Source organism: Ylistrum balloti, unplaced genomic scaffold, assembly GCF_031769215.1.
Source record: "Ylistrum balloti isolate Yb309-2 unplaced genomic scaffold, AGI_CSIRO_Ybal_v1 Utg371406, whole genome shotgun sequence".
NCBI classification, from domain to species: domain Eukaryota; kingdom Metazoa; phylum Mollusca; class Bivalvia; order Pectinida; family Pectinidae; genus Ylistrum; species Ylistrum balloti.
The window spans coordinates 110,480-137,785 of NW_026782739.1; the positions used below are offsets into that span (position 1 = coordinate 110,480).

General features: G+C 36.3%; 4 protein-coding genes across 5 annotated transcripts in view; 2 read left to right on the plus strand and 2 right to left on the minus strand.

The window, feature by feature from the left end:
• The first annotated feature begins 2,432 nt into the window (after nucleotides 1-2,432).
• On the plus strand, nucleotides 2,433-12,322 carry LOC132562388 (junction-mediating and -regulatory protein-like). The gene is made up of 9 exons (XM_060227128.1): nucleotides 2,433-2,511; nucleotides 4,113-5,078; nucleotides 5,225-5,306; nucleotides 5,488-5,744; nucleotides 6,129-6,292; nucleotides 7,168-7,254; nucleotides 7,566-7,661; nucleotides 8,468-9,086; nucleotides 9,634-12,322. Exons 2-9 carry the CDS (start codon nucleotides 4,241-4,243, stop codon nucleotides 9,849-9,851), a joined length of 2,361 nt encoding a protein of 786 aa, XP_060083111.1. The 5' UTR covers nucleotides 2,433-2,511; nucleotides 4,113-4,240; the 3' UTR covers nucleotides 9,852-12,322.
• An 857-nt stretch (nucleotides 12,323-13,179) lies between these two features.
• LOC132562380 (histidine-rich glycoprotein-like) lies at nucleotides 13,180-13,782 on the minus strand. Its single transcript, XM_060227120.1, has one exon. The coding sequence runs from the start codon at nucleotides 13,780-13,782 to the stop codon at nucleotides 13,180-13,182; it is 603 nt and encodes a 200-aa protein (XP_060083103.1).
• A 17-nt stretch (nucleotides 13,783-13,799) lies between these two features.
• LOC132562381 (dynein heavy chain-like) lies at nucleotides 13,800-15,017 on the plus strand. Its single transcript, XM_060227121.1, has one exon. The coding sequence runs from the start codon at nucleotides 13,800-13,802 to the stop codon at nucleotides 15,015-15,017; it is 1,218 nt and encodes a 405-aa protein (XP_060083104.1).
• A 7,607-nt stretch (nucleotides 15,018-22,624) lies between these two features.
• Nucleotides 22,625-27,306, minus strand: part of LOC132562390 (kinase suppressor of Ras 1-like) — a 45,225-nt gene continuing 40,543 nt past the window's right edge. For both annotated transcript variants that reach the window (XM_060227131.1, XM_060227130.1), the window contains exons 7-12: nucleotides 27,046-27,213; nucleotides 26,058-26,279; nucleotides 25,725-25,859; nucleotides 24,422-24,551; nucleotides 23,754-23,834; nucleotides 22,625-23,106 (exon numbers count right to left, since the gene is read on the minus strand). In XM_060227131.1, coding sequence (XP_060083114.1) covers nucleotides 23,041-23,106; nucleotides 23,754-23,834; nucleotides 24,422-24,551; nucleotides 25,725-25,859; nucleotides 26,058-26,279; nucleotides 27,046-27,213 — 802 coding nt within the window. In that variant the 3' untranslated portion in view covers nucleotides 22,625-23,040. The remainder of the gene's footprint in view (nucleotides 23,107-23,753; nucleotides 23,835-24,421; nucleotides 24,552-25,724; nucleotides 25,860-26,057; nucleotides 26,280-27,045; nucleotides 27,214-27,306) is intronic.

A 27,306-nucleotide genomic window follows, 5' to 3' on the forward strand; every position in this document is an offset into this window, starting at 1 on the left:
TGGTCACTTAAGTACTGGTCAGTATATCTAAATAAACAAAGGAAATATTTTATCAACAGATATACATATTTGTCAGATATAAATATAAATCTTAAAAAGTACACTTAACATTTGATATACCTTTATATACTAATGTGAATGTTCTAATATGAGTTGTAAAAGTTGAGTACATGCGAGATAAATTACTAGCTTCAGCTTGCATTGCGAGACATTTCCTTCAGACTAGTTACATCAATGTAACGAGGCATATTGACACTGTATCTGTTGCTAAATTCATATTATTTTTTCTCTTTAGTAATCAATGAAGTATGACTAGATACTGAACTTTTGGTTGAGGTACAATGTATAATGCAGTAATAATCTTTAGCCAGCTAGTATATAGGTACAATGTATTATAGTATTATAGTTCATGTAAAACAAAGCACATCCAGATACATGCTGAGGTCTAACATGTAAAAGGTACATAATGGGCATGAGTAATGTATTGGATATATCACAAAAGTCAGAAGGACAAGTGTAACATATCTGATACATTACAAGTGTCAATTAAGTATCTGTTTTATCCAATGACCACCGAGGTTTTCTCATCCACGTGCCATGGGGCTGAGCTTGTTCGAAATCTTTCCTATGTCTTTGTTTATCTGTCTCACCCACTTGGAAATGGGCACCATCTCCCTAATGAGGTGTGGACCATTCAGAGAGAACCATGCAATATTATAGATATCACATATGTGATATCTGATATATCGCTTGGTATGAGATTTATCACCAGGAAAAGATCAAAGAAAAACCAAGGCGTCATTGGATAATAATTAGGTTACTGAAATGAATGCATTAAACAAAGTCTGTGTGACATGTGTAGGGTGTTTATCGGTTAGTTGTACTTTACATGACAGGAAAATAAAGTAGATACCGGAAGATGGGTTTATCCCTTACTTCGTTTACTATATCAAGCCCAGTAGGGCTACGTGGGCTCATATATGAAACATTATATTAACCATAGAATGTGGATTATCAGGGACCAAGGGCTTATAAGGCTTCCATAGGAAACCTGCTTACACTGGTTAGGCCTTAGGAGCATGTGGTCTTCTGGTACTAATATTAGGAAGCATGTATGTGCTGTTAAACATGTACTCTGTAGGCAGGGTTTAGGTACGTTTACATTGGAATACTTTACAGTTAGTGGTTTGTATGTATTGGAGATCCTTGTTGAATTATTTGATGCATCTATATTTCCGATACATCCTAGTGATCGAACCGTGATTAAAAAGACTGTAACCTTGAATGGGAGGTCCAGATCTAGAGGGGACTACGTATACTGTGACAACTGGTGACTTTTGTACAGGGAAGAAGCTATACAATCATAACCAGCAATTAACAGAAGTGCCAGCCACTCTCTGGACACATGTGCCCAATGTGGTGTGTGTGTGGCTCTGGACACATGTGCCCAGTGTGGTGTGTGCGTGGCCGGAGCACACCTGTCTGGGAGGTGTTGAGACAAGTATTATATTCAGGCACCTGAGGAGCAATTTCTTATACAACTTTATATTGGACTACACTGAATAAGGACGATCCCTCTTAAACGGAGGGAAGTAATAAAATCATGACCTTTTTAGGCTTTGCTTTGTTTCTTGGAGTTATATATCTTAGTCAGTGTTTTCTCTTTTTTTTTAACAATATTTTATATTGTCAGACATTAAAATAACTGTTCTCGTGCGTTTTAGAGACCAACTTTCGGTTTACTGAGGTGATAATTCAGAACGAAGGTGTCAGGGTATGACACTTTTTGTACCAGACAGATACGGTGCTACTCATTCTTGAAATCGCGAACGTTATTCGAACACATTGCAGCGAAACTGCTAATGTGCGTATTGATATAGACTTAACATTTCTCATCGCAAGGTCCTCACCCTCATGTTGTTTAGTGATCCTAATTACAACCCGACACCATTCACAACAGCGCGGAACAGCCCGGCACGGAGATAAAAAGCGGTATATATTCAGTACGTCTCTAACTAGTGGGTAATGTTGGGATACACATTGAAACCAACTACCCTGGGCTTTTATTTTCATTTTTATATCTAAGTTACAAATTACTTTTTAAAGATAAAATATACTGTAATTGTGTCTTGTTTCATGCCGATTCTTCTGTTTCGGCATATTAAAAAGCTTTTATCTGAATGTAATCGACTAGTTTAGATGGTACCCTGCTGTAATTAATATTACTTCAGGTTCGCCTTTGTATTGTTTGTCGTAAACCTTCTTTCTTTCTGTCGAATAAAAACAAATACATAGCTTTGTTTAAATCTCACCATTTTTTTGTATTCTTTTCCGTGTTAATACGATATCTACATGCATAAAATGCTATAAACATCAAAAGGATATATTTACTTTTTACGACATCCACCACACCACGTGACATTTCGCCATTTCTAAAACGAAACAAAAACACAGCTGACGTCTTGGGAAATGTGATGGGGAAACTAACTTTCTGTCGGGCTAAACAACAAGGTAGCGTACAGCGTCATTGCTTTTAAAACCCTCTGCAACAGTTGACAAGAATGTTTGCAGTTACAAACTTATGGCTGAAATTATCTGATTATCTGGCAAGTTTCATTATGACGTAATTCTGAAAATACGTATCTTGTCATTTAACCATGGTTATGCATTACTGGTGGTTATATACCGCTCTGCTAGAGAGAACATATATTTAGCTTGATGAATTTAGTATTGGGTTAGCATGAATCGGTCAATGCCTTTAAAGAGCGAAGCTTACATGCCACAATGATATTCTTGGTTGAGAATATCAAGAAAGTAAACACAAATTTTGGTTAACTGGTTAGTACTTCAAAAAAAAAAAAAAAAAAAAATTGACGCACTACAGCGAAAAATCGATCAATTATTGTTATGCTGATATTTTTGTGTTTCTGTTTATGTTTAAACGTCATGATATTTGTAGGCGTTATACACCTAGTACTTGGCTTGGCATTGTAGCAGAATACTTGGAGGAACAAAGAAATTTTGAAAATCAAGGAAGTTCAGAGCACCTATGCTCCATGCCCTCCTCTCTCAGATGCTCCATACCTTTCATTTTCCGAAAGATCTATTTTCAGATGGATCAAGTCCTGGATGTAAATGAAACCTGCTAGTCTTACACATGTTACTGGTATGGAGCTTCACTCTGACGCCTGTAGAGCTTTGCTCTTATTAAGCCAGAGGTTCCAGGACCAAATCCTAATGAAGGCGTTTGACACAAGTCAAAGCCTCAGCTGTTACTTCATTTGTGAGCTGAAATAACTTATAATATTTATCGTCTTGGTTTTATATTTTAAGTTATTATAGTCATTAATATGGCCTGTGCATTGCATAAGGACATAATTTTCTTGTCATTGAGGTATTTGATACCCAGTTGTTTCGATAAGAGCAACATTAGCAAAATGCTGGTCATTATATGGACACCTGCCTCATTTAGCATTAAATTTTTTATATTCGTTTTCATTAGTCTATATAACAGAAGATTTTTGCGTGCACATATATATGAAAAAGCATTGCAATTAGCACAATTGTCATTCAGTAACTGGCACTGCCATTGTCAAAATACACATGCTACACATATTTTTACTGTATTCAGCGGTGACACAGAACAGCTGTATTTTAATTCATGCATTAATTTGACATAATACTTTCAATTTATCACATTTGAAAATATAAATAGATGTTTGAATAAGCTGATCTATTGGTTGTAGCAAATAAGTTACTTATAATTCATAAAATTGCTTGTTATATTTGTTGAAATGTGGAACTATGTTTCCTGCTGAGCAATTTTTTTTGATGTCATCAGGCATAATTCAGGGTAATTTCTACATCAGGTAAACAAGGATTAAAATAATTTAAGCGCTGAAAATCTGAATTTTCAAAGTATTGCAGGATACATGGAATACATTTACATGTGTCTTGAAATGTAAGCTAAATTTTAGCTTGGAACTGGCTTACCACATGCTCTAAATACATACAGCTGTAAGTTGGAAATGTTGAGGTCTGTTGGAAGAATGATCTAAGTGGCCCTTTATTTGTTAGCATTCATTTAACTTACCTGTTTTAATTTATTTCAGAAAGTATGGAGAAAAAAGAACAGGTATTTGGTGATGTGTAAGGATCTGACAAGAATGCATTGACAACAGCAATAAAGGGGAATCCAAATACCCAACTGTTTCGGTGCTAAACAATTACCAGACTAGATATGGATGAGGTAGATAGTCTGGAGGGATGGGTAGCTGTCAAAGACAGCCCCTTTACTGACGCGATGATCCCTCCCCGCATGACATTTTTGGTGTGCTGGAATGATGTGTGCAATAAAGTAGCAGTCACATGTCGTCTTCATAGCAGAGTGGTTACTGACGATAATAACCGTGACAGCCGTACAGGCATATTCAGCATGCAAGAAGTAAATGCCATCCACGAATTGCTTTGTCTTATTCATCCATCCCTCCACAGTTATCTCCCTTACCTCCCGGAAGAGTCACGCAGTGTTTGGGCATATCTAGGCTACCAGGAACCGCCTATAGACTACCAGCTGGTATGTAAACAGTTAGAGGAATATTTCACTATTGCCTTAGAAGTTTGTAAGGAGAAACTCCTCATGTCTACATTGTTTGAAGAACATTCCTCAGAGGAATATTTTGAAAACATAAGTGAACTTCGTCGTCAAGGTTACTTGGATGAAATAGCTAGAGCTGAGGATGAATTGGAAACTGTGACTTTTATGAGGAAGAATGCCACCAACATGCATGAAATGGGGGATGTTTATCAACAAGAAGATGATGCCATGTTCAGGTTGAATGTAGCATTATCTACTTATTACAATTATCTGTTACAACCTTTCCTTGATCTTCGCGAGATTGCTTACACAAATGTGACAGAGGCTAAAAGCTACCTTCAGAATCCTGATGTGGGTGATCGGATCAAGCGTGAATATGGTGCCATGTTTACAGAGTGGCAAGGATATTATGAAAATGCTTTGGACAACATCCAAAAAACATATGTGGAATATTACTCGAAAACCTGCGGGTTTTATCAAGGTAATTACATATGATATAGATCCATTAACTGCAGGTAATTTTCTTAAACTTAAAGATTTTTAGCTCTGAAAGTTAGATCAAAACATTGATCCATAAATGCTGAATTATATGAAATCTTATATGAAACATCTGTTTCCATGTTTCAGCTGTTGTCAACAGGATGTTACATGATGAAAAACAATTTGGTCAAACATCTTTCGAGCTTGTTGGCCGGGAAAGACTTTTGAGGTGAGCATTATCAATTGTAAATACACTGTTTACTTTGCAAAATTATTCTTGTCTGTTCTACAGTCATGAAAAATATCAAAGTTTGTTTTTCACCCTCTGGATGAAAATACTGCTATTAATCATCAAGAAACATGAAATATCCTCTCTATCCTGTGATAAATAAGTATCGTTGCTGTATTAGGATACAGGAAGATCTGAGTCTAGAAAGGCTGCAGATGCTGCAGAATGAACGGAAAACATTTGTACAGGAACGAGACAAGGTCAAAGAGGAGATCGCAAGTATTGATGAACATCTTGGTACTGAAGGCCAGCTGAAACGTCTGGAGGAGCGAGTATATTCATGGCAAGTGTCTATCTACACCCAGCAGCTGAGAATTCTAGAGGAAGAGGACAGGCTTGCCAAGACACAATTATCTGCTATCACACGACAGATAAAAGGTAATCATGCAATAAGTTTCATGGGAGTTCTGCTGTGGTGGTCACTGAAGTTTCTGCTGCGTCATAAAATACTGAACAGTTAGTAATTCCTTACATTTGTAGCCATTCAACGTACTCAGAAGTTATTAATACCATGGATCAAATATGGTTTTTGTGAATTTATACTCTAGATTAAATGTGATTTTCTTGAATAGATATTATATGCACATAATATTTACCCCTGGCAGACACCAATATAGATTTCGTCAGAGCTGTCAGATGCAAATTTGAATGCATGACAAGAAAGTTTATCCAGGTCAGCTTTGTTGCCATACAGGAAAGATTTGTTGATGTTAGCATGAGAGATGTTAAATACTATTCTGAATAATTTGATTTGGTTTAAAGACAAGGAGGATGAAGTAGTGTTCTATGATGCTGTTGAGGATGTGAGGGAGCTCAGTCCTGATGAAAGTGGATGTCCGGGGAAACAACTAGACCCAAGAGTCGTTAAGATTAACACAAAGAGGATGAACATCCAGAAACGACGAGCGAAGATTAGGAATATGAAGGTAAGAAAATAAACACAGAGATGAAGTATCCAAAAAATGTACTTGATCCAATAAATAGATAAGATCTACACTAACATATGCACATTTATCGTAAATTTCTAACACACATAAACATTTGTTTTATATATAAATTAAACAGAAAATAGTGCATGAGGAATACCCTTACCTGTATTTCAATTTCCAGGTGTAAAATTTGTGTTGTATCTGATGCATTGGGTAAATAGTTTCAGATTTAAATAGTTTCAAGATTTATTTTCATACCTACATCCATGTTTAGTTGGTCCAAACAGGAGAACTAGTTATGGCATCCTCAAATCTTAACATGATATGTACACTTTTAGTAAAATATAAAAGCAGATGTTGACAAATGTTTCCCTGTGAAAAATATAGGATGGTATAGCCACTTAGTCCAATGTTTTTTGTTTATTGTAGTGTAATGTATTCATTCCTTTATGTTCTAAATTGTTGACATAATAATTCAGCCTAAAACATACTTCATCGTTTTTTTTAGACCATTGAAGATTATTCTAAAGCATCAAATTGTCCCCCCTTTTCATTGTTTTTTTTATAGCCAACTTTTGCAATGCAGAAAAAAACAGATCAGCACACATTTGATATGTTTCATTAAAGGCAAAAATGAAGACAAATCCGCACAACCTGAATTGCTTTGTATAAGCCTTTCAGAAAATAAAATTATTTCAACATGTCCAATCTTATTTCACTATTGAACAACCGAGGTATAAAAGTAGCTAACCTTATGAAATTGGCCGTATTTACAAATAGTGTTTGTATGGAGGTGATTCCTGTTATGTCAGTGTAGCTGAATCTTGCACCCATAGATAGTATAATACAAAAGATGTGTTTTTTCTCAACAGACAAATCTTGAATCAAAAAAGAAGGACAAAGATCAGAAAAGAATGGAGGAGATTGACACATTTCAACAACATCATGCAATACAACTGGTAAGTCAAGCTCTCTTAATCATTTGTGTTGGTGTTTGTCTTCTTTTTTTCTCATAAACTGTTGGGTAACATTGGAACTTAAGTTCATGAGTTGGTTTATTATCGTTTTTTTTTTCATTTATTAAAACAGTTGATAATGGGTAGTGTTTTGGGTGAATCAAGGCTCCTTCTTATAATTATTGTTGCAATTTGGCTCAAAAATGATTTCACATTCAAGAATGGATTTGTGAGAAATATTTGCAATGGATAACAAGATATTTGTAAAAGTAAGGAAAACAGATTAAATGAAATGTTGTTAATTGTACTTTCAGAAAAGAGATCAAAAGAAAGAAGTGGAGAATAAAAAACAAGACTTTGTGCAGGAGCAGAGGAGGAAAGCAATAGATAGGATTAAAAATCACAAATTTGTAAGTGCATACATGTAATTGTCAGTATGTTAAGAATGTAAAGTTTGTGTATGTACATTGTAACTGTCAAGAAGATTGAAAATTATTAGAATTTTATAAAAAGCTTACATGAGGCTTCCTTGCTTGTAATTCATTCCATAAAACAGTATGTGGACAAATCATTTGTACCAGGATTCTTCTCATTATTATTCTTTCTTCTGCTGCTTTCTACCACTTTTCTCCAAAACTTTAAGTTAGATCTTTGCACTACGTTGAGGATTTATCACTGATGTTCACTAATTGCACAAGTAATTGCAGTTTTATGATTTGGCAAGATAGTCACCATTTTCTGGTCCCTGATTTCCTTATACCTTTTCACTCATCACTTTTGTTTTATTTTGCATATTAAGATGAGAATTGTTGGAAATAATAAGGATAGCACATTCTCTACGATAGTGTAGCAAAAAATGACATGGTCCATTAAATAGAGGCTTCTGATAGGTTGAAGTTGAGATATTGTCTGATTTTAGTGAAATTTGGCATGTTGTTAAGTATGATATCTGAAAAACAATGGTGACTTCTGTTTTTTCATAAGACAAAATGGTTGACCAGGGACATATTCAAAAAATTCATTTTTATTGGTGTATGTCAGGGTTCCCTGCAAGTCAAGTTTGAAATTTTCTAAGAGGTACACCAGCCTGTTTTGCAGACTGTTATTCCAAATGTTGAAGTACTTTCATAAGCATCATTCACAACTGAAGAGGTAGTTTAGGGAACTTGTGTAACAGGTATACTTATTTACACTTAATTTACTTGCAATTTTACAGAAATACCCAACACCAGAGACAATTAAACCTCCACGTTACCAGCCCCCTAGTAAACGAGCAGCCGCTGGAAGTCTAAAACCTGATGAGGAGAAACAGTCATCAAACATTAATGCCAATAAGACATTTGTGAAAGTGAAAGAAAAGCCACTAACAAATTCTCAAAAGACTATCAAACTTCCATCCCCAAGTCAACAGCCACCGAAGAAAACTTGGTCCAATCGTCCTAAACCACAGCCTCGTCGATCATTATCACAAAACAGAGGTGATTGTGTGGATGGGGATATCCCTGTACATATTTATGTATCGGGTGAGGCAGATGATGACAATTATCCTACTAGGATTCCACAGCACCCACCAACAAACACTGCACCACCACCTCCACCACCACCAGGTGGCGCTCCACCCCCACCCCCTCCTCCACCACCACCTCCCCCACCACCTCCCTGTCCACCCCCTCCAACAGCTTTACCTCTTTCTTTCAAAAAGAGTTCGCCAACTAAACCCAAAGACAAGAAATCAGGAGATTCTGGGGCACCTCTTGATTTAAATGATATTGTTGGAGGCCTTGAACGACTAAAACCATCATCTGAGAGAAAATATACACCCAAAGCTAAAACTGGTAAGTTCATGGTAATTACAATACATACATCTGTGTACCAGCTGGTAGCCTCAAGTATTTCAGGCCAAACAATCAAAATACTTGTTTTTAAAATATAGCTGTCGTGTGACATACATCACAATAGCCTTCACTCAAGATAACTTTTGATATGTTTACTCTTAAACTATTGATTATTACATAATTAGAAATTGAAAATAAAAAGGAATATTTGGTCAACATTGGCTGTCAGTTTATTATGAGTTTAACTGCTTCAGTCAAATTAAGATCAAAGATAGAACTTGCTTGGAATAAAAACATGTTAAAAATAGAAATAGGATTTACATAAAGTAATATATCTATTGTAGTAAATGTTTTGTATCTTACTGAAGAAGATGATTGAAACAAGGTCAACATTAATTATTAAACAACTCTCTGCAATGCTTCATATTTATTCTTGTTTGACAAGTATTTTCAAGTCATACAATAAAAGGTGATATCACATCCTTTGCTTGCTACTCTGAAAATTGAAAACAAAAATCAAATATTGTTACAATAAATAATTTTACAGATGGAGGGACACCGATGTCACAGATCTTTGGAATGATTAAACTTGGTGTAAAGTTACGGCCAGTGTCGGATGACAAGCGTCCACCAAAAACGGACAAACTGGACACACCAAGTGACAGACATATACGACTTCTCCAGGAAAGTCTGAGTCGCATCAACCATCTGACTCGGGAAGACACACCTGATTCTGACTCAAGTGATGAGGAAGCTTTTGACTAAAAAGGACAAATCATTTATAGTTTTGAATTCTTTTACAAGTTGAACCGTAATGCCTTGCATTGTCTCTGTATAGACTAAGGGATTGGCAAAATGAACACTCATGCTGACAAAGACATTTTGACAGTAACAATTAAAAGGCAACATTTCTCACCAAAATCTGCAGATTCACTTACAAACATGTTATGGAGACAAAACTGGGCAAAACTCTATTTAGAAAAGTTTGAGTAATGATTTTGCTTCAGTGGGGATATTAACATTCTATTGAGAATCCTTATGTTTAACACTACTAGAGGAACAGAACTAGAGTTCTTTTTTTTATCACCGTTGACTTTGGCCGTTGTAGCAAAATGGCATGCACTCTAGATCACCACTTCTTCTTTCTTTATTTTTTTCGGGAGGTAGGGAGGGATAGCTAAATCTCTGAGCGGTGTTTGTCACAAACTGTCCAGTGATGTTGTTGTTATGTTCTGGACTAAGACACCTTACCTTAATTTTTCTTGAAATGATTGTAGCATAATGTTCAGTAATGTTCAGTAACTAGAAGGAATTTCTGCTTCAAAATGACTGAACACTGTTCATTACAGAACTGTTATATTTACACTACAAATAGTTGTTCAAGTGTGTGAGGGTGTGCAGGTGAAATAAACATCAACAAAAATATATATTATTCCCAATTACACAATGCTGTAGCAAATGAACCATGCCATTTATTTATAAACATATATATTCTCATTAATACCTTGAGGGATTTCTACAATGACTTCTAGTCTCTGACTGAGGTTCTATATCATCTCATTCCTTGCTGGCTTCCAATTAGATTTCGTTACTATAAACTTTATGTATTTTACAACAATTGCAAAACAAGTTATGTCAACTTATACTGATCACTCTTGTTGGCCCGGATGTAAACGCGCGAGGGGTCTTATTGTGGGAGGAAACCAGAGTACCCGAGGAAAACCCACATGGTCGAGCAGGTGACCCCTTACCTTTTCATGTCCATTCCGGGAATCAAACCCCGATCGGCTAGGTGAAAGGCGAGTACATTACCACTGCGCCACCCGACTACCCTAAATTAGATTTCATTACAGAGTATCAACCCTGGACCAAGATAAATCAATATCAACACCTACAAGTAACAGATTCTATTAGTCTTGATGAGAAATTGAAACATCATATGATATGTCTGTGTAAAGATCATGGTTGAAACAAGATTTTACAAAGTGCTACCTAACTCTGATACATTTATTCTGCTAATCAGGTACAGTCTTTGCTCATAAAAACAAAGAATGATTTTACAAGTATTTGAAGGTATGAATCCAAGTAATTATGTGTGTTTTATATTCAATAGTGAATTGTGTTAAAGTTTGTCCTCCACTGTATATATACATGCATTAATCATCATATTTGACAGGATCTGTTGTAGCATGGTATGTTTTGTCCATCTATTATTTTTTTTGTTGAAATATGACGAAAGAAAAATGATGTCCACAAGTGTTACGTTCTTGTTTATTGATGTTCAACATTTACATGAAAGGGTTAGCTATTTTTAGTTCTGTGAAGTACAAGAGAGAGCATCATCATTAGAAGTTACATTGTATGTAGTGATAATGCCTGTTTTTTCACTATAAGTATACTCCTGTCTTTCATTTCAAAGACATACAGTCTTGTCTGTATGTTCATGTCTCTGCAATATTGTTTGAAATGTGTGATATTTCAGGTTTAAATAGAAGATTAAGTGTATTGGTTATTGACATGATTGTGAATTTGTTGTATGTTAAAGAGTTCAGAGTTTGATAACTGATGAAATTTTATTTCCCGTAGTAGGGATTTCAGACAATAGAATAAGTAAACTACATAAAATGTGAGACAAACATTTTACTTATCATCATTGATCATGCTTGGTTATATCAGGAATGTCTGAATTATTCTGATGTTCCATCAACTTTTTATATTGGTTTTTAATCGACTCTAGGCTGATTGAAATAAAGGAATGATTCAGACTACAATATCTGATGATTATGTTTACCCAGATTGATTATTGAAGTCAGTATAACAGTGTCTTGTTCTATAAATAATACATATTTCTATTACTGAGTAGAAGCATTTACCTACCAGAATATTAATCATGATGTCCAGGATAGTTTGGACACCTGTAAAATTTGTTACAAGTTTGGATTTTAATTATGTAGTTCAGGAAGGCATAGATTAAAGCTTAAAATGAAAACATCAACTTATTGTTACAATTGAACAAATCAGTTTTACTTTTATGAACAATCCTTCAACAGTGATATGTTATACTTGATATATTGAGAGAAGACACTGCATCAATATCACACAAATTGTACCTCTTATTCAACAGGGAGTACAATCTGATTACTTCAATGAGGACTTTGAAATAGATTTTAAATTAATTTATTATGTATATAGTTATTAAATAAATAATGGATTGTGAAATAAATTATCAATGTTAATTATGCAGTTTTTCCTTATTTTTAGGTTAACCGAGATAAAGTCTTGTGGTGACCAGTTGTGATCGCCATTTGTACATCTGTGAACATTTTTCAGCTTCTCAAAAATCCATGAACTTTTTCAGGAAAATTTGGCAGAAACCTTCTCTGGTCAAAGATGAACCAAAATAGGGAAAAATACAGTTCCCACTGAATAGGGGCCTGAGGGGTGGGGCCAAAAGCAATCAGATTGACTCAAATTTCAAAAGTTTATCTCTGGGGAGGGTTTGAAATTAACTATAGTTCATACAGTTTTGAGAATAATTTGTTCAGTTTCCAATGGCAATACTTCAAATTTGGTGAGAAAAGGATGATGGCTTGATATGCACTTACTGATCCTGGCTGACCCCCAGATGCTGAAGGGCGGGCTGAAAGGGACTCAAAAATCTTCTTAACACACAGTTATGGTAGAATCAAGGGCTTTTCATGGATTGAAGCATCTTAAGGTGCTTTACTATAACCCCAGGGTCTCGCATTCCCCCATCCCCCCTCCTACCCAGAGGGAGGTGGTAAAGTTTACTTAGTTAATATAGGAAAAGTACATTTTTGAGCATAATTTGATTTCCATTGGAAACATTTCAAGCTTGGATAAAATTAGTAGTATAGGATGACACCTTGATAGTATGCACATATTGATCCAGACTGACCCCCGAGGGCTTATAGGCAGGGCCAAATACATTGACATATTATTTTTGAAATCTACACCAAGATATGATACAGATTTGTAAGAATTATTAGGAAAGAATGACAGTTTTGATGATATGCATATATTTACACTGGCTGACCCCCTGTTGTTCAAACACCTTAGAGTTTGTGTAGTATTAGACATCCACATGGCTGCCTATGTGATACCCGACATCCACATGTCTGTCCATGTGATACCCGACATCCACATGTCTGTCCATGTGATATCTGACATCCACATGTCTGTCCTTGTGATACCTGACATCCACATGTCTGTCCATGTGATACCCGACATCCACATGTCTGTCCATGTGATATCTGACATCCACATGTCTGTCCATGTGATATCTGACATCCACATGTCTGTCCTTGTGATACCTGACATCCACATGTCTGTCCATGTGATACCCGACATCCACATCTCTGTCCATGTGACACCCGACATCCACATGTCTGTCCATGTGATACTCGACGTCACCATGTCTGTCCATGTGATACACGACATCCACATGTCTGTCCATGTGATACCCAAGATCCACATGTCTGTTCATGTGATACCTGAGATCCACATGTCTGTCCATGTGATACCTGAGATCCACATGTCTGTCCATGTGATATCTGACATCCACATGTCTGTCCATGTGATACACAACATCCACATGTCTGTCCATGTGATACCCGACATCCACATGTCTGTCCATGTGACAGAACCGACATCCACATGTCACAAATCTGTCCATGTGATTCTGACATCCACATGTCTGTCCATGTGATATCTGACATCCACATGTCTGTCCATGTGACACCTGACATCCACATGTCTGTCCATGTGATACACGACATCCACATGTCTGTCCATGTGACACCCAACATCCACATGTCTGTCCTTGTGATACCCGACATCCACATGTCTGTCCATGTGACACCCGACATCCACATGTCTGTCCATGTGATACCCGACATCCACATGTCTGTCCATGTGATACCCAACATCCACATGTCTGTCCATGTGATACCCGACATCCACATGTCTTTCCATGTGACACCCGACATCCACATGTCTGTCCATGTGATACCTGACATCCACATGTCTGTCCATGTGACACCCGACATCCACATGTCTGTCCATGTGATACACGACATCCACATGTCTGTCCATGTAACAGAACCAACATCCACATGTCACAAATCTGTCCATGTGATACCAGACATCCATATGTCTGTCCATGTGACACCCGACATCCACATGTCTGTCCTTGTGACACCCAACATCCACATGTCTGTCCATGTGATACCCGACATCCACATGTCTGTCCATGTGATATCTGACATCCACATGTCTGTCCATGTGACACCCGACATCCACATGTCTGTCCATGTGATACACGACATCCACATGTCTGTCCATGTGACACCCAACATCCACATGTCTGTCCTTGTGATACCCGACATCCACATGTCTGTCCATGTGACACCCGACATCCACATGTCTGTCCATGTGATACCCGACATCCACATGTCTGTCCATGTGATACCTGACATCCACATGTCTGTCCATGTGACACCCGACATCCACATGTCTGTCCATGTGATACCCAACATCCACATGTCTGTCCATGTGATACCCAACATCCACATGTCTGTCCATGTGATACCCGACATCCACATGTCTGTCCATGTGATACCCAACATCCACATGTCTGTCCATGTGATACACGACATCCACATGTCTGTCCATGTGATACACGACATCCACATGTCTGTCCATGTGACACCCAACATCCACATGTCTTTCCATGTGACACCCGACATCCACATGTCTGTCCATGTGATACCTGACATCCACATGTCTGTCCATGTGATACCTGACTATAAAAATGGTGACCGTATCGAAAATGTGAGCACAACTGTCTCAAATCAGAAGCCGTACAACATGACCATTAGTGGCATTGCTCTGGAACAAAAAACGACTTAAATTTCCAGGAATTTTACACGAGGATGCTTCAGAAAATTCCAAATGGAGGAAGAAAGCTTCTTCAGACCAAATTTAGAAAAGAAAAACTGATATGAAGGAGAAAAGATGATGACATGAGCTCACATGGCCTTTTGGGATAGGTAAACAAAAACTGGATACAATATCTATGTATTCTTCTCCTGTAAGTTTTATTGAGACAGGCATGAATTAAGATTTTACTTATAATATTGTCCATACCCATTTTCAGCCCAATGGCAGCAGTAGTACAGAGAAGTTAAAAACACATTTTTGGAGGTGTTGCTATGGTGACCATTTTTGATTTTGGTCCTACCAGAATGATGATTGAACATTACCATCTCAGGATCATTCAAGACCAGTTTGACCACAGAAATCCCATGGCAGGTGACACAAGACAACAGACAAGCATAGCATGAAGTACACAAATGTGGTAATGGTGATTGGCTAGGAAAGGATGTGTAAATCATGTGCTATCATAAATACGCCCCTGACGAAACGTTGATACAAAATTTGTTTTTGCATGTTAATTGTAATCACCAAAGTACATGTACAAACAGATCATTTAACAAATGTACATGTAATGTAAGCAACTATTTTCCATTGAGTGAGAATCTGTTGATCTTTTGCTTTTAAAACAATAAACAAGATGCCCAATGGCCTCAAGGTCACAATGCTTCTTGTAACATGTCACAGTAATGATTTTGTTATAAAACAGTGTTTTAAGATTTAACTATATTGTACACATGATACAAATGTAAATTGTGTCTACATTAACTGCTGTCCTATGCTAAGGCTTCTAACCAAGTTTGAAATAAAAGAAATTTCACTCCAGTTTTGAATTTTCCTATATAAAATCTACTATCCAGTAACAGCTAAGAACATCTATGAAATTTCAATCAATTTGACCCAATTTGACTTTGTCTCAGATGACTTAAACAATATATAGTATTTGTTGGTGCTTGATTTCGTGGATAAATAATCAACTCAATAATTCTACTTATAATAATTTGTGGATTAAGAATGCTACAAAATAATTGAAAATAAATCCCACACGAAAACTTTTTATCAATAAAATAATACAGATGCATGAAAAAGTGTTTCTCGTGAATCAGAAACATTTTATTTCAAAAGCACCATAATAAACCAGCATTAATTAGGTCACTTAATTTGCCTTTCTTCAGGAGGAAAGAAGTGTCTGTTCAACAAGACACAATGAAAACTGTGGGAGCATTCATCTAATGTTAATCCCCATTCATGGTTGTAACATTTTTTCCTCCACCAAATAATTTCCCCATTAACCAAATGATAAGTCACTCTTGTATGTCCTATCGGCAAAAAAACTGTTTTTCTCCCTTTGATAAATCCATAAAAACTCACATGGAAGACTTGAACAGTCCAATGAGGTCGCACATACCTCAATTCTGTCAAGGACAGATGGTGACGCCCTCCAAAGGCTATGGAGTTGAGGATTTATAACCAAGGTGAACTTAAGTTTTCAAAGCAATTTACACAGGTTTCCCTTTATTAATCTGGAACCCTGCCTAAATAAGGAAACAATTGTTCTATAATTCTCTTTAGAACCTGACTTGGTCTTGGCTTTGTTCAGAGAATCAACAATATGATATGAAGAAAGACATGCTTGTATAGCAAGAGACATTGAAATCTTCGAGGAGAAAGTTACTGAACTCCCTTTATTAGCGAATCCTCGTGTAGAAAACGATGCTTCTCTTTAAATTGAGGGTCTGTCATCAAAATCTTGACTTCTATCATAATAGGAATGCTACCTTCTAACGGTCCAGTGAATTATTTGGTGTTTGTCGAGTTTGGTCCAAGTTCACACCTGGAATCACCATTATACGTATGTTACTGTATTCTGATCGCTGTCTCTGTTATGTCTCTGAATTCAAATCTACCTTTGTCGTGTTGGATCGTCGGTAAATATGTTAGCTTTTGTTTATATCATGGGTTAGTTCTCATGATGTCTTTCTAGCCTACTTTTTGAACATATCCACATTTGTTGAAGAGGTGACATACTCCGGCAAGCAGATCCATATGTCAACTATCTGTTGTGTATAAGTTATCCTAAGATGATCCACGTATATTTAGGGAACGATATCTTGCTGTTACAACATTCAGTGTGAATATTACTTCAGCTACTCTCCTGTCGTTCACACCACATTGCACTCGGGATGCCTCTGTAAGTTTTGCGCTCTATATACCAAACCTCCAGATTGAGAACTTCACGGCTCCATCTAACCTGGTTGCAAGTGTCTTTATTTTTTTAACTTAAATATTCTATGTTTGAGTCCCACCGATCTGATAGGCACTGTTTACGCGACCTCGGATATAGTTATCGAAGTTTAAGTGGTTGTCAGTTGTAACATCTATGTCTTTCACAGTCTCCGGGTCTACTCTTCGTGTCTCTTACATTGATACCCCGTGTTCTTTTGTCCTCAATCTGATGTACATCTGGATAGAAACGTAATTGCCAATCTGTACTCCACTCAAGAAAAGTATCCATGTCATCATGGATTGTCGACAAGTCCTCATCGCCATCTTCAGAACTCTTGTCTGGTTTCGTGTTCACGAGCATAAGCACGTCCGATTTAATATTGACGAAGTCATTATCGAATACAGCAAATAGCATAGATTCGAGCACCGACTCCTGAACACTGCTACATGTGATATCCTGCTAGCGTGAATAAGAAATAACATAGGTTTGAGCACTGACCCCTGAACACCGCCACTTGTGATATCCTGCTAGCGTGAATAACAAATAACATAGGTTCGAGCACTGACCCCTGAACACCGCCACTTGTGATATCCTGCTAGAGTGAACAAGTCTCATTTATCGAAACGTGTGGTTATTTATCATATATAACTTCAATCTATGTATTTACCTGTTAGGTACTCTCAGCACGTACACTCATCTTGCATGCACTAGGAGTACTTAAATGACTGTAGCTGTTGTAAGGACGTTAAACACTCTGTAGAAAGCTTTTAAAAGTGTATACAGATAAATGTTAATTCTCTTTCATCATTTAGAATTGGTTTCCTTTGTTCTAATGCCTTAATTAGTTGTAATTCAGACTCAGATTCATTCATTTCGCTCAGTCACGGGTGTAGGGTGAAGCAAGATGTCATTTTACAAAGTAAGAATTGAAACATGGCTTGCAAATTAAGTTTTGGCTAATTACATGTATGCTAGACCTTTCTCTAAAAATCGAATACATTTAAGGTATACAGACAGTCAAAACAATAAGTATAGCATGGAGTAGATAAAGTTTCTGTAATACACACACCGTACATATGCTGTATTATATATATCACAAATCCGATACATCTGGAGTGTCATTTTTGCATCTGTTTTCTTTTGTTTTTTGTTTTGTTTTGTTTTTTTAAACGACACTCATATTTTAAGGGAGGTAGCTATACAAAGTTTAGGAAACGTTATTTACCTGTTAATGTATCAGCGTTTCACACAGTTCAACCCCCGAGTTTACAGCTAAAAACGATAAATAAACTAGAAATTAGGGACCATTTCATCAGAGGTTACTGACTAGTATAGGCTTATAGATAATCCATGATATATTGCACTGATTCTTCAACCTGTATGGTTAACAATATAGCTGTAGATTTTCTTTAATTTTTAGGTTAGTAAAATTTTGTTCCAATAGTTTTTGTTCATGTGTGATAATCAAATGCATTCTAATATGCATTCATATTTAAACCAGAAATCCATGCGACGTAAAATTACAATGTATTATTGAGAAAAATACCTGTTTGTGAAATGCACGTTCAATGTGTAGATAAGTTACAATGGCGAGAAGTCTATATACATTCATGTGGTCGACAATTTAGAAATATCACGTGTCTATAAGCGATTACCTAACTTGTTGAAACATGACAAAATAGGTTCGACCAACCCGTCAACACGAACACATTTGACATTATTTAAGACAAAGTGAAGAGTTTTAACAACCGGAAGTGGAATCCCCAATCCCATTCAACGGAATCCCTGTCTGATGGGGTTAACAGTTGGAATGGGAAAACAAAGGACCAGACTGACGAGTATCAAACACGTCCAATTTCATATCACATAAGGACTTTTTAAAAACTACATTTCCCAATGGTATCACGATGACGACCGTTACAGAACCGGAGAAATGATCCACTTATAAGCCAAGTCTACCTGATCACGCTGTGAAGGACACGTGCACGTGCTGGTCGGAAAAAATGAGTCGTTAGATGTGTTTACTGGCAGGTCAGTAGGTCGGTCAGTAACTCAGGGTAGAGTGGCTAGTTAATCCGAACAGCAGACGGACTAAATGAAATCGTATAATGTTTTTAACGTTTGGCTATTTCTGTATGTTAATGTAATCCTTTTGTTTTAACATTCAGAACGTCTCCGATAACGATTTCTTACATAGCTTTCGGGATCTTCAATTAATTTGGCCTAAAATGAGTCTTGCTGATGACAAACTTAATCATATGAAATTCCAAACCCATCGTAATCAAAGTTATAACGGTCTCCTCTGATTTTTTACTCTTTCGCGGGACGATGACGAGTCTTTATTTCATTTTAAGTTGATTTCCAAAGCTACACAAGACGACCCTTGTTTCCGGATTAATTTCAGATAGAACTAATAGAACACGAACTGACCTAATTTCACAAAAGATAGGTCATTTTGTAGGCATTTTGAGTCGTTTTACAAATGTCAAACGATGTGACTTTAGAGTGAATAAGTAATTGGGACACATAACATAATATTAAAAAAAAAAAAAAAAAAACGTGATTAGCACCTTTCAATAAGAATTAAGAATCAAATGATTTAACTACATTATACAGCTGTGTTGTCCCAGGACTCACCAGTGATGCTAAGGATCTAGATTATGAAACCTACGAAGCTTATGAGAAAAGAATACATGATGGAAAGAAATGTCAACATCCGGATGAGGAGGTGCACTGGCCCCATAATTTTATAATTTTAATATATCTGATCACTTCAGTGGAACGTCAAGTACATGTGTGTATTTTCTTGGTCGTATCACTATTTAAATGAATTAAAACATAACATGCATGTTGCGGCAAATCTCGAAGACTACACAATCCTCCAGCAGTGTCTACCTCCTTCAGCCTCGAAGATAGTAAAAGAAAAACAACGTTGAATAACACTTCTCAATATAATTTAGAGTTAGAACTGTAATACAACTGTTTCGTCCTTCTAAGACTATTCAGTGATACTATGGACCTGGTTTTAAGCTACTGCAGAAAATGAGTTTTTAAAACAAGTGCAAAAATCCGGATTTGGAGATGTACTCTTTTAGAAACTAGGTTCATGCTGTGGAATGTCGTTTTCTCAAGGATTTGCATCGGCATTTCCTCGCAGTTACTCTTAGATACCATGTGTGACCCATTGTAAGCTCAATAAGGAGTTTTTCATCTTTGTGTTATATACGTCTCTGTTTTTACTTATCAAATGATTATCATAAGCAGTCCATATCAATAGCGAAGCTGCTTTATTCTGGAATCTTTATTTTGTAATTAGGTTATAAAAAATAGGTTAACTCGTGATTTTTCCCCGGAAGTGTATTTATAGTCGTCGAATGAACGGAAGTGACGATGGTCTCGTGATCGTCAGATTCGCACAGATTTCTAACAAATCCTTGTTGCTGGACGGATGTTTGGCAAGTTTATCCATTTCACCACAGGGACGTGCATTTAAAAAAAGTTTTAGAAACTCGCGGATGTTCGATTTTCTCGGAATAAATCTAAACTTGCCACAACTCGACAACAATGTTTAAGTGTGGAAGATATCAGGAACTACCGCTAAGAGTTTGTAAAATAAGTTATCTAAATGATGATGGTATATATGGAATCCAACTCCAGGACTGAAATAAAATGAAATCCTGATAGAATTATACTTTTATGATATTATCTGCACCGTCAGCAGCATTAGATTTGATGTATGAGCATTTTTCATACACAACTCAGAGTGTGACAGTGTAAGACCGAACTCACCAAGTCTAAATAAAAGAGCGACCATGAACAATGACATTTTGCATTACTTTTTAATTGTTTAGCATCACGTATTGTGAACAAAGTGAACTTTCAAAATCACAAAATCCATGCTCATATCACAGTCTTAACGTAAGGTATACACCATCATACACAAACATTTTAAAACGAAATATAAATTAAAACAAACAACGCCCAAATGTAGTGATCTTCCACTCCTTCTCCTCTAATTATATCATAACTTTGCACTGCAACTTACTGATTAAATTATTCATTTCTCGCTAATCGACAATTTCAAGAAAACTCATCTGGATTTTCTAATGAGAGTTACTGCCCCTTACTTAAATGCGACGTTTCATAAGAGCGCTTCGAATTAACGTATGTCAATTAAAAAAGACATTCATATAAATATAATGATAGAATGTTTACTGAACAACAATATAACAACATGAGGATGTGGTGTTAAACACTGTTCAATGTGTGTTGATTTACAAACTCAAATATAAGCAATATTTAGTGGAATATCATAAAGCATATGTTCCAATGGTGTCAATTTCAGGCTCTGGATTTCAATGTCTTATGTCTAACACTATTCTTTCGGAGCTATTGGGTTTTTTGTTTTTTTTATTAAAATACTGAAATAAAATTTTTATCCCGTTAGACAGGATATTGAAATAAATCCTAATATCCATAAACCATAAGGTATATATATATCAATGTCAAGTAGTTTTTATTTTAGCTTTCCCGACGGTTTCAATCTATTTTTATCACCGTGGAGTGCGCTCTGACTAGCGATGAGCCTAAACGTTAACAATTTGGAAATGATAGTTATTGGGAGTTGGTTTCGTTACCAACCGGTTTGAATCAGAATGTGAGAGAGACTCCGGAGAACGAATACTGTCGAAATAATGTAAAGCTAAGCTGGTCTCCTTATTGTAAAAAAAATGTTTGAGTATTTTGATTTCTTGTAGAAGACTCATTATATGACCTATATACATGTAAACCAGTAAGTTCTAAACATCATATAACTGGCCTGACAGGAAGAAGAAAGAACGACCAATTATAATTAGCACTGTGGGTCATTAGACCAATTAATACCCCCGATATAACAACAACATATGACCAGAAACTATCTACACTCCCATCATCCTTAGTATAGCCCTAGTTTCGTATTTCTGCCATCAATATACCATCCCTTGTCGTTTTCATGTAGGATGCGCTCTGACTCCACATAAGTCCCCAAGTTTTAAGTTAGTAGATATTGACCAAATATGGAAGCGTACCTGCACAAGTGAAATATAATGACTGACCAACACTAGAAAAACTGTTAAGAACTGGGAAAGTGTGGAGTCCACTGTCTTATTACTACAGCAGCATACATAAGCATTGTTTGAAATCAAACAGCCTTTTACTTCAAACATCATTTCAAGCGGCTTCACTCAACAAAATTTCATCAAAAGTATGAACAGTCATTCTTCACACACCCTCCTCCCTATGCGGGATAAATTAAAACTTTCTCAATTCCTATATGAAAATTGTAAATAGTCGATACAAAATTATGCCCATTGAAAGGCCTCTCCAAAGGTTTTTATTCTTGAAATCCGGAATAATCAATTAAAAATTCGTTACTCCGGATATTTTGGCTAAGCATACACTATAGAAAGTGAGATATTTGGGGAAAAAGGGATCAACAGTGATAGACTACAAAGTCTTAATAAGAAAAATAACAATACTACAACATATGTCACTTGTAACAACATATCACAAAACAGGCATCAAATACGAGATCTTAATTAGTGTCTGGAGATCTTTCTGAAAGGTATCGGGGAAATAGCCACACATGTCCACTCCGCTACTGATAGGCGTTATAACTGATTGTGCGCATTGTTATAAAGATGATGTCCTAACATGGTGGTTATCCTCTGGTCCGTTCTGTAATGACGTATTTCTCAATGACCCGGATGTTCTTTGTTCTGGATTATCGTCCTACACAAAGCATAGTCTGTTCAAATTTTCCGGATTAGAAATACTGTGTTGTTTATGCAGAGATACCTGAAAGAGAAAATAGCCGATAAAAAGACTGTTTCAGAAAAATAAATCTATTTCAAGGCATTGTTTTGGATATCATGAATATATCTTTTGGAGATATATTCGTTGTCAATGACAGATTTGACTAAAAATTATCATTATTTTACCGAACTTTGTTCTCTGGAAAAGAAAAACATATTACCATGGGGTAATATTATGCATGTATAATATTACACAGGTAAAAAGTTCTGGAAATACCATATAGATCCATGATAATAATATTTATTATGATATAATATAAATTAATATCTACAATAGCATTTTATGTTGTTTTCTATATATCTTATCGAAAAAATTATAAAATAAACGGATAGTAAGTTAATAAATTCCTTTCAATAGTTTTGTCTCGTTTCACTTTCTCTTCCGGCCTCCTACAACTGTGTAAACAAGCAAAGATGGTACTGTTTCAGAAAAAACATGTATATAAACATCTATGTTTAATCCGTAAAACCAGCTGCTGTCCTTACAAGCATTGATATATAAATGTGCCGTTCATTGGCGTTCCACGTCTGTTTAAACTATTTTACCAACAGCGGGAAAAAGACAAGAAAGGTTCATAAAGATCGGACATAAATCCGCATCTTAGTTGACACAGTAGAATCTTAACTTACATTTCGATGAAGCTCTCGGCTAATTTCTCCGAACGTTGGCCTTTTCTTTGGATCATGAGACCAACATAAATCGATCAAGTTCTAAAATCAAAAATTAGCATGAATCAGTAAAACCAATGTTCATTAACAAATTAACAGTATTAGACTCGACGACATAATTTGTTCAATGTTTGTTAGTCTGTCGCTAGACGTTACTTCAAATTTAAAACAATAATGTTTACTATCGGCTCTCTTACCAATTAAGTTCAAGATACATCCTCAAAGATGAGTAAATAATTAAAAAAGAGAAAGAAAGAAAAAAACAACGGCTCTTTTTGACACCAGAATGACAAAAAACATGATGACTTCATGATATGTGTTTAGGGACCACATAATTAACTGACCTAAATGACTATTTCTTTCTATTTGGTAAGATCATTTAAAAACTCGTTAGCAACAATTCCAATAAAAACAGTCCATTAGCTTCAGACATAAATATGTGATATTTTAGCTGGACATCCGTATGTGTATTCCTTGATGTAAGGACACGGCCTAGGTAGTTGTAACCTTGATCTATTCAGCTTATCATTTGCTCTCTATGTTTATGACTTTGAGCCGTTAAATTCAAACCAAACAGAATTATGCATTGCTTATTGCATTAGTAAGTTAGTTTTGATCCTTAACCTTACCGTTAAAACTCGGGTAGCGTTGATCTTGCCGAGCGGTTGTTTTTGGTTAGCACATGTCTTCCAAATAATTGTTTCTGGCTGGAGACCGTAATATGGGTACTGCCCAGACATAATTTCGTACATCAGAGTCCTAAAAAAGAGAATTACAGTGGAAGAAAAATATTACTACTGCATAGTTCAGTTCATTTTCAGTGATGAGAACGAGGCTCTATACCGGTAACATGTACCTCATTAACATCTCTGTAAACGGATCACGTCATTTCTAGATTCTCGAAAAAAACGTATTTGTGTCAAATGATAAAGTATTGAATTTTTTTTTTTTTGTTATTTATATCATTATTTTGAAAATAGATGTTTGTTCATCTGGATAATAACTACATTAGTTTACTTGATTATAAACGTTATGGATTATATCGCGGAAGATTAATATTGAGTAAACAGTCACCAACTGTCGTGTTTACATTTAGTATTTTGAGGTGCATGTTGATAAAGTGTTATATTAGTGAGAAATGATGGTATTTGGCTATGATATTGGCACGCAGCGTCTCAAAAAACGCAGTTTTTCACGCTGTTCGATGGCATACAAAACAGTTCTTTGTTGGTGTTGTCAGGAATGCATCCATAGTTTTGTCCGACGTCAAACTTTGGCCCGAACCGCGAGGTCAACTATTGGTAGACAGTGAATCGTTTACAGAGGTGTATTGAGACTGTTAAGGAGCGACAACACTTGCAGAGATTGGGAGCATCCGGAAGTGAAAGACATGGAGCATAGATGCTCTGCACTTCACCCGTTGCTAACGATAATCAAAAATACTATGACAACGTTTTCACGTTCCTGAATTTGTTTGATTTACTTTTAATCATTGCTAAAAATAAAGATGATTTTACATAAAAAAAAATGGCAAGAATTGAAATCTTTTTCTTTCTCAAATTACTCGGCATATAATGCCAACCATTATTATAAAGTCACAACATCTACACAAGCACACAAAACGTCTACGTTACAATAACTGCGGGATCGACCACTCGCTGAAGCACCGACTAATTAACCAAAAATTACTAGTGTTTTATTTTCTTGTTTTCTTGATACTCCTCTTGTCAGCTCCGCGCTTTCAATGCACTGCCTAACATACCAAATATGGAATAAATTGGTGCTGAAAACATCCATGTTAGAATTCCATTGTGACCTTTTTCATCGCCTTTTCATGACATTAAGAAGGATTGAGTCTGTGTATACTCCTCTCTTCATCCCCAAATTCCCCGCAGAATTTGTAACGTTACTGAAGTCTACTTCTTTACTTACCCGAATGCGTACACATCTGTACGAACACTATAGCTAACTGTCGCTACAAGCTTGGGTGGCATCACTTTCATACTGGATAACACTTCCGGTGCAATGTAGGTCAATTGTCCACGTGGAACGCAGGCATACTGTGATCTAATTAAACAATGAAAAAGACAAGAAATAGATTTTGAGAGAAAAAAACATACACATGTAATGATAAACAAAGGTTATGTAACAAACTTCACAACTTGTGATTTTTTTATTCTGACCAAAACGAAATAATTCGGAACTACAAAATATTATGTAAAAAAAGAAAATGGTCTATTAGAGAATACTGCAGGAATTACCTACCTGTCTGAATACTTATCGGCTATCCCATAGTCCATCACGCTGACCCGTGCCTTAGGACACATGAAGACATTGCGCGTGCTGAGACACCGGATGACGATACCCTTAGCATGAAGGTAACCTACACCATGCGCCACCTGTCGGAGGCACTGGATCTTATTCTGTAAATTCATTTTATCTTTACGTCTATGTATATGGTCGTACAGCGAAACTCCATCTTGAACACTGAAAAGAAAGATTTATAAATATATTTACATATTTTATAAGATTTTATATTTTCAATCACCAGCAACCCCCCAACAATTTATTTTTTTTTAATTTCTAAAATCCTGATGACCTGCAGGGATTAATAATTATTTCCATCCCTCCCTGTTACACGTGACACCTTGGGACTATTCCATATAAGGTCATCGTTGTTTGCATTCAAGTAAATCTATATATCTTAATTAAGTTAAGTTTGATTATCTTTAGTAGATATGACGTTCACATCTGACACAAGACGTCTCCATACACCGGGTTCAATCTCATAACTCATAAAACCGGGTAAGAGAACGCAATGCTTGGGTATCCTCCACTGCATGGCATATAAAAAACAATTTTGTAATATGACATCAAATGACCTTCGACCTTTACTCTGTTAATCAATAAGGTCCATCGCCTGGTGAAGGTTGTAACTAGCTTTGGTGACATCGCATAAACTGTGAACCGTGATGACACATTCCACACAAAAACTGATTTTGTACTGAAGTGTTAATGGCTTTTACATAATGGCCCTGGAAATTCAGAATTCCTTTTTTTAAAAAGAAAGAAGACAGTTCTGTATCTAGGGTATGTTTGAGCGAACAGACGTAATATCAGACGGATTAATACATTACAGCAATGTTATCCACTCTGAAACTCTTTTCTATTGAAGGTATGAAAGTCAAGCATCTCTTCTCGTTGACTAAATCGTGTAATAAAAAGTCCTATACAGAAAGTGAGGTTTCCATACCTTAGCACTACTGCAAAATGGTTGGGATCCACACATGCCCCCATGAAAAGTGCAATATTTTCATGTCGCACTCTGTGTAATTTCGTGACCATGCTCCAGAAATCCCGTGATTCCTCCTTCTTCAGCGGACCATAATGATGTATGTTCACGTTCCCATGCCAACGACCACTGTTAACAATAATATGATATTGCGTTAGCCTTATCTTAAGACAACCGTACCCGTAGTCTGCGACCAATGTCAGTCAATTGTTTCCTTGCTGC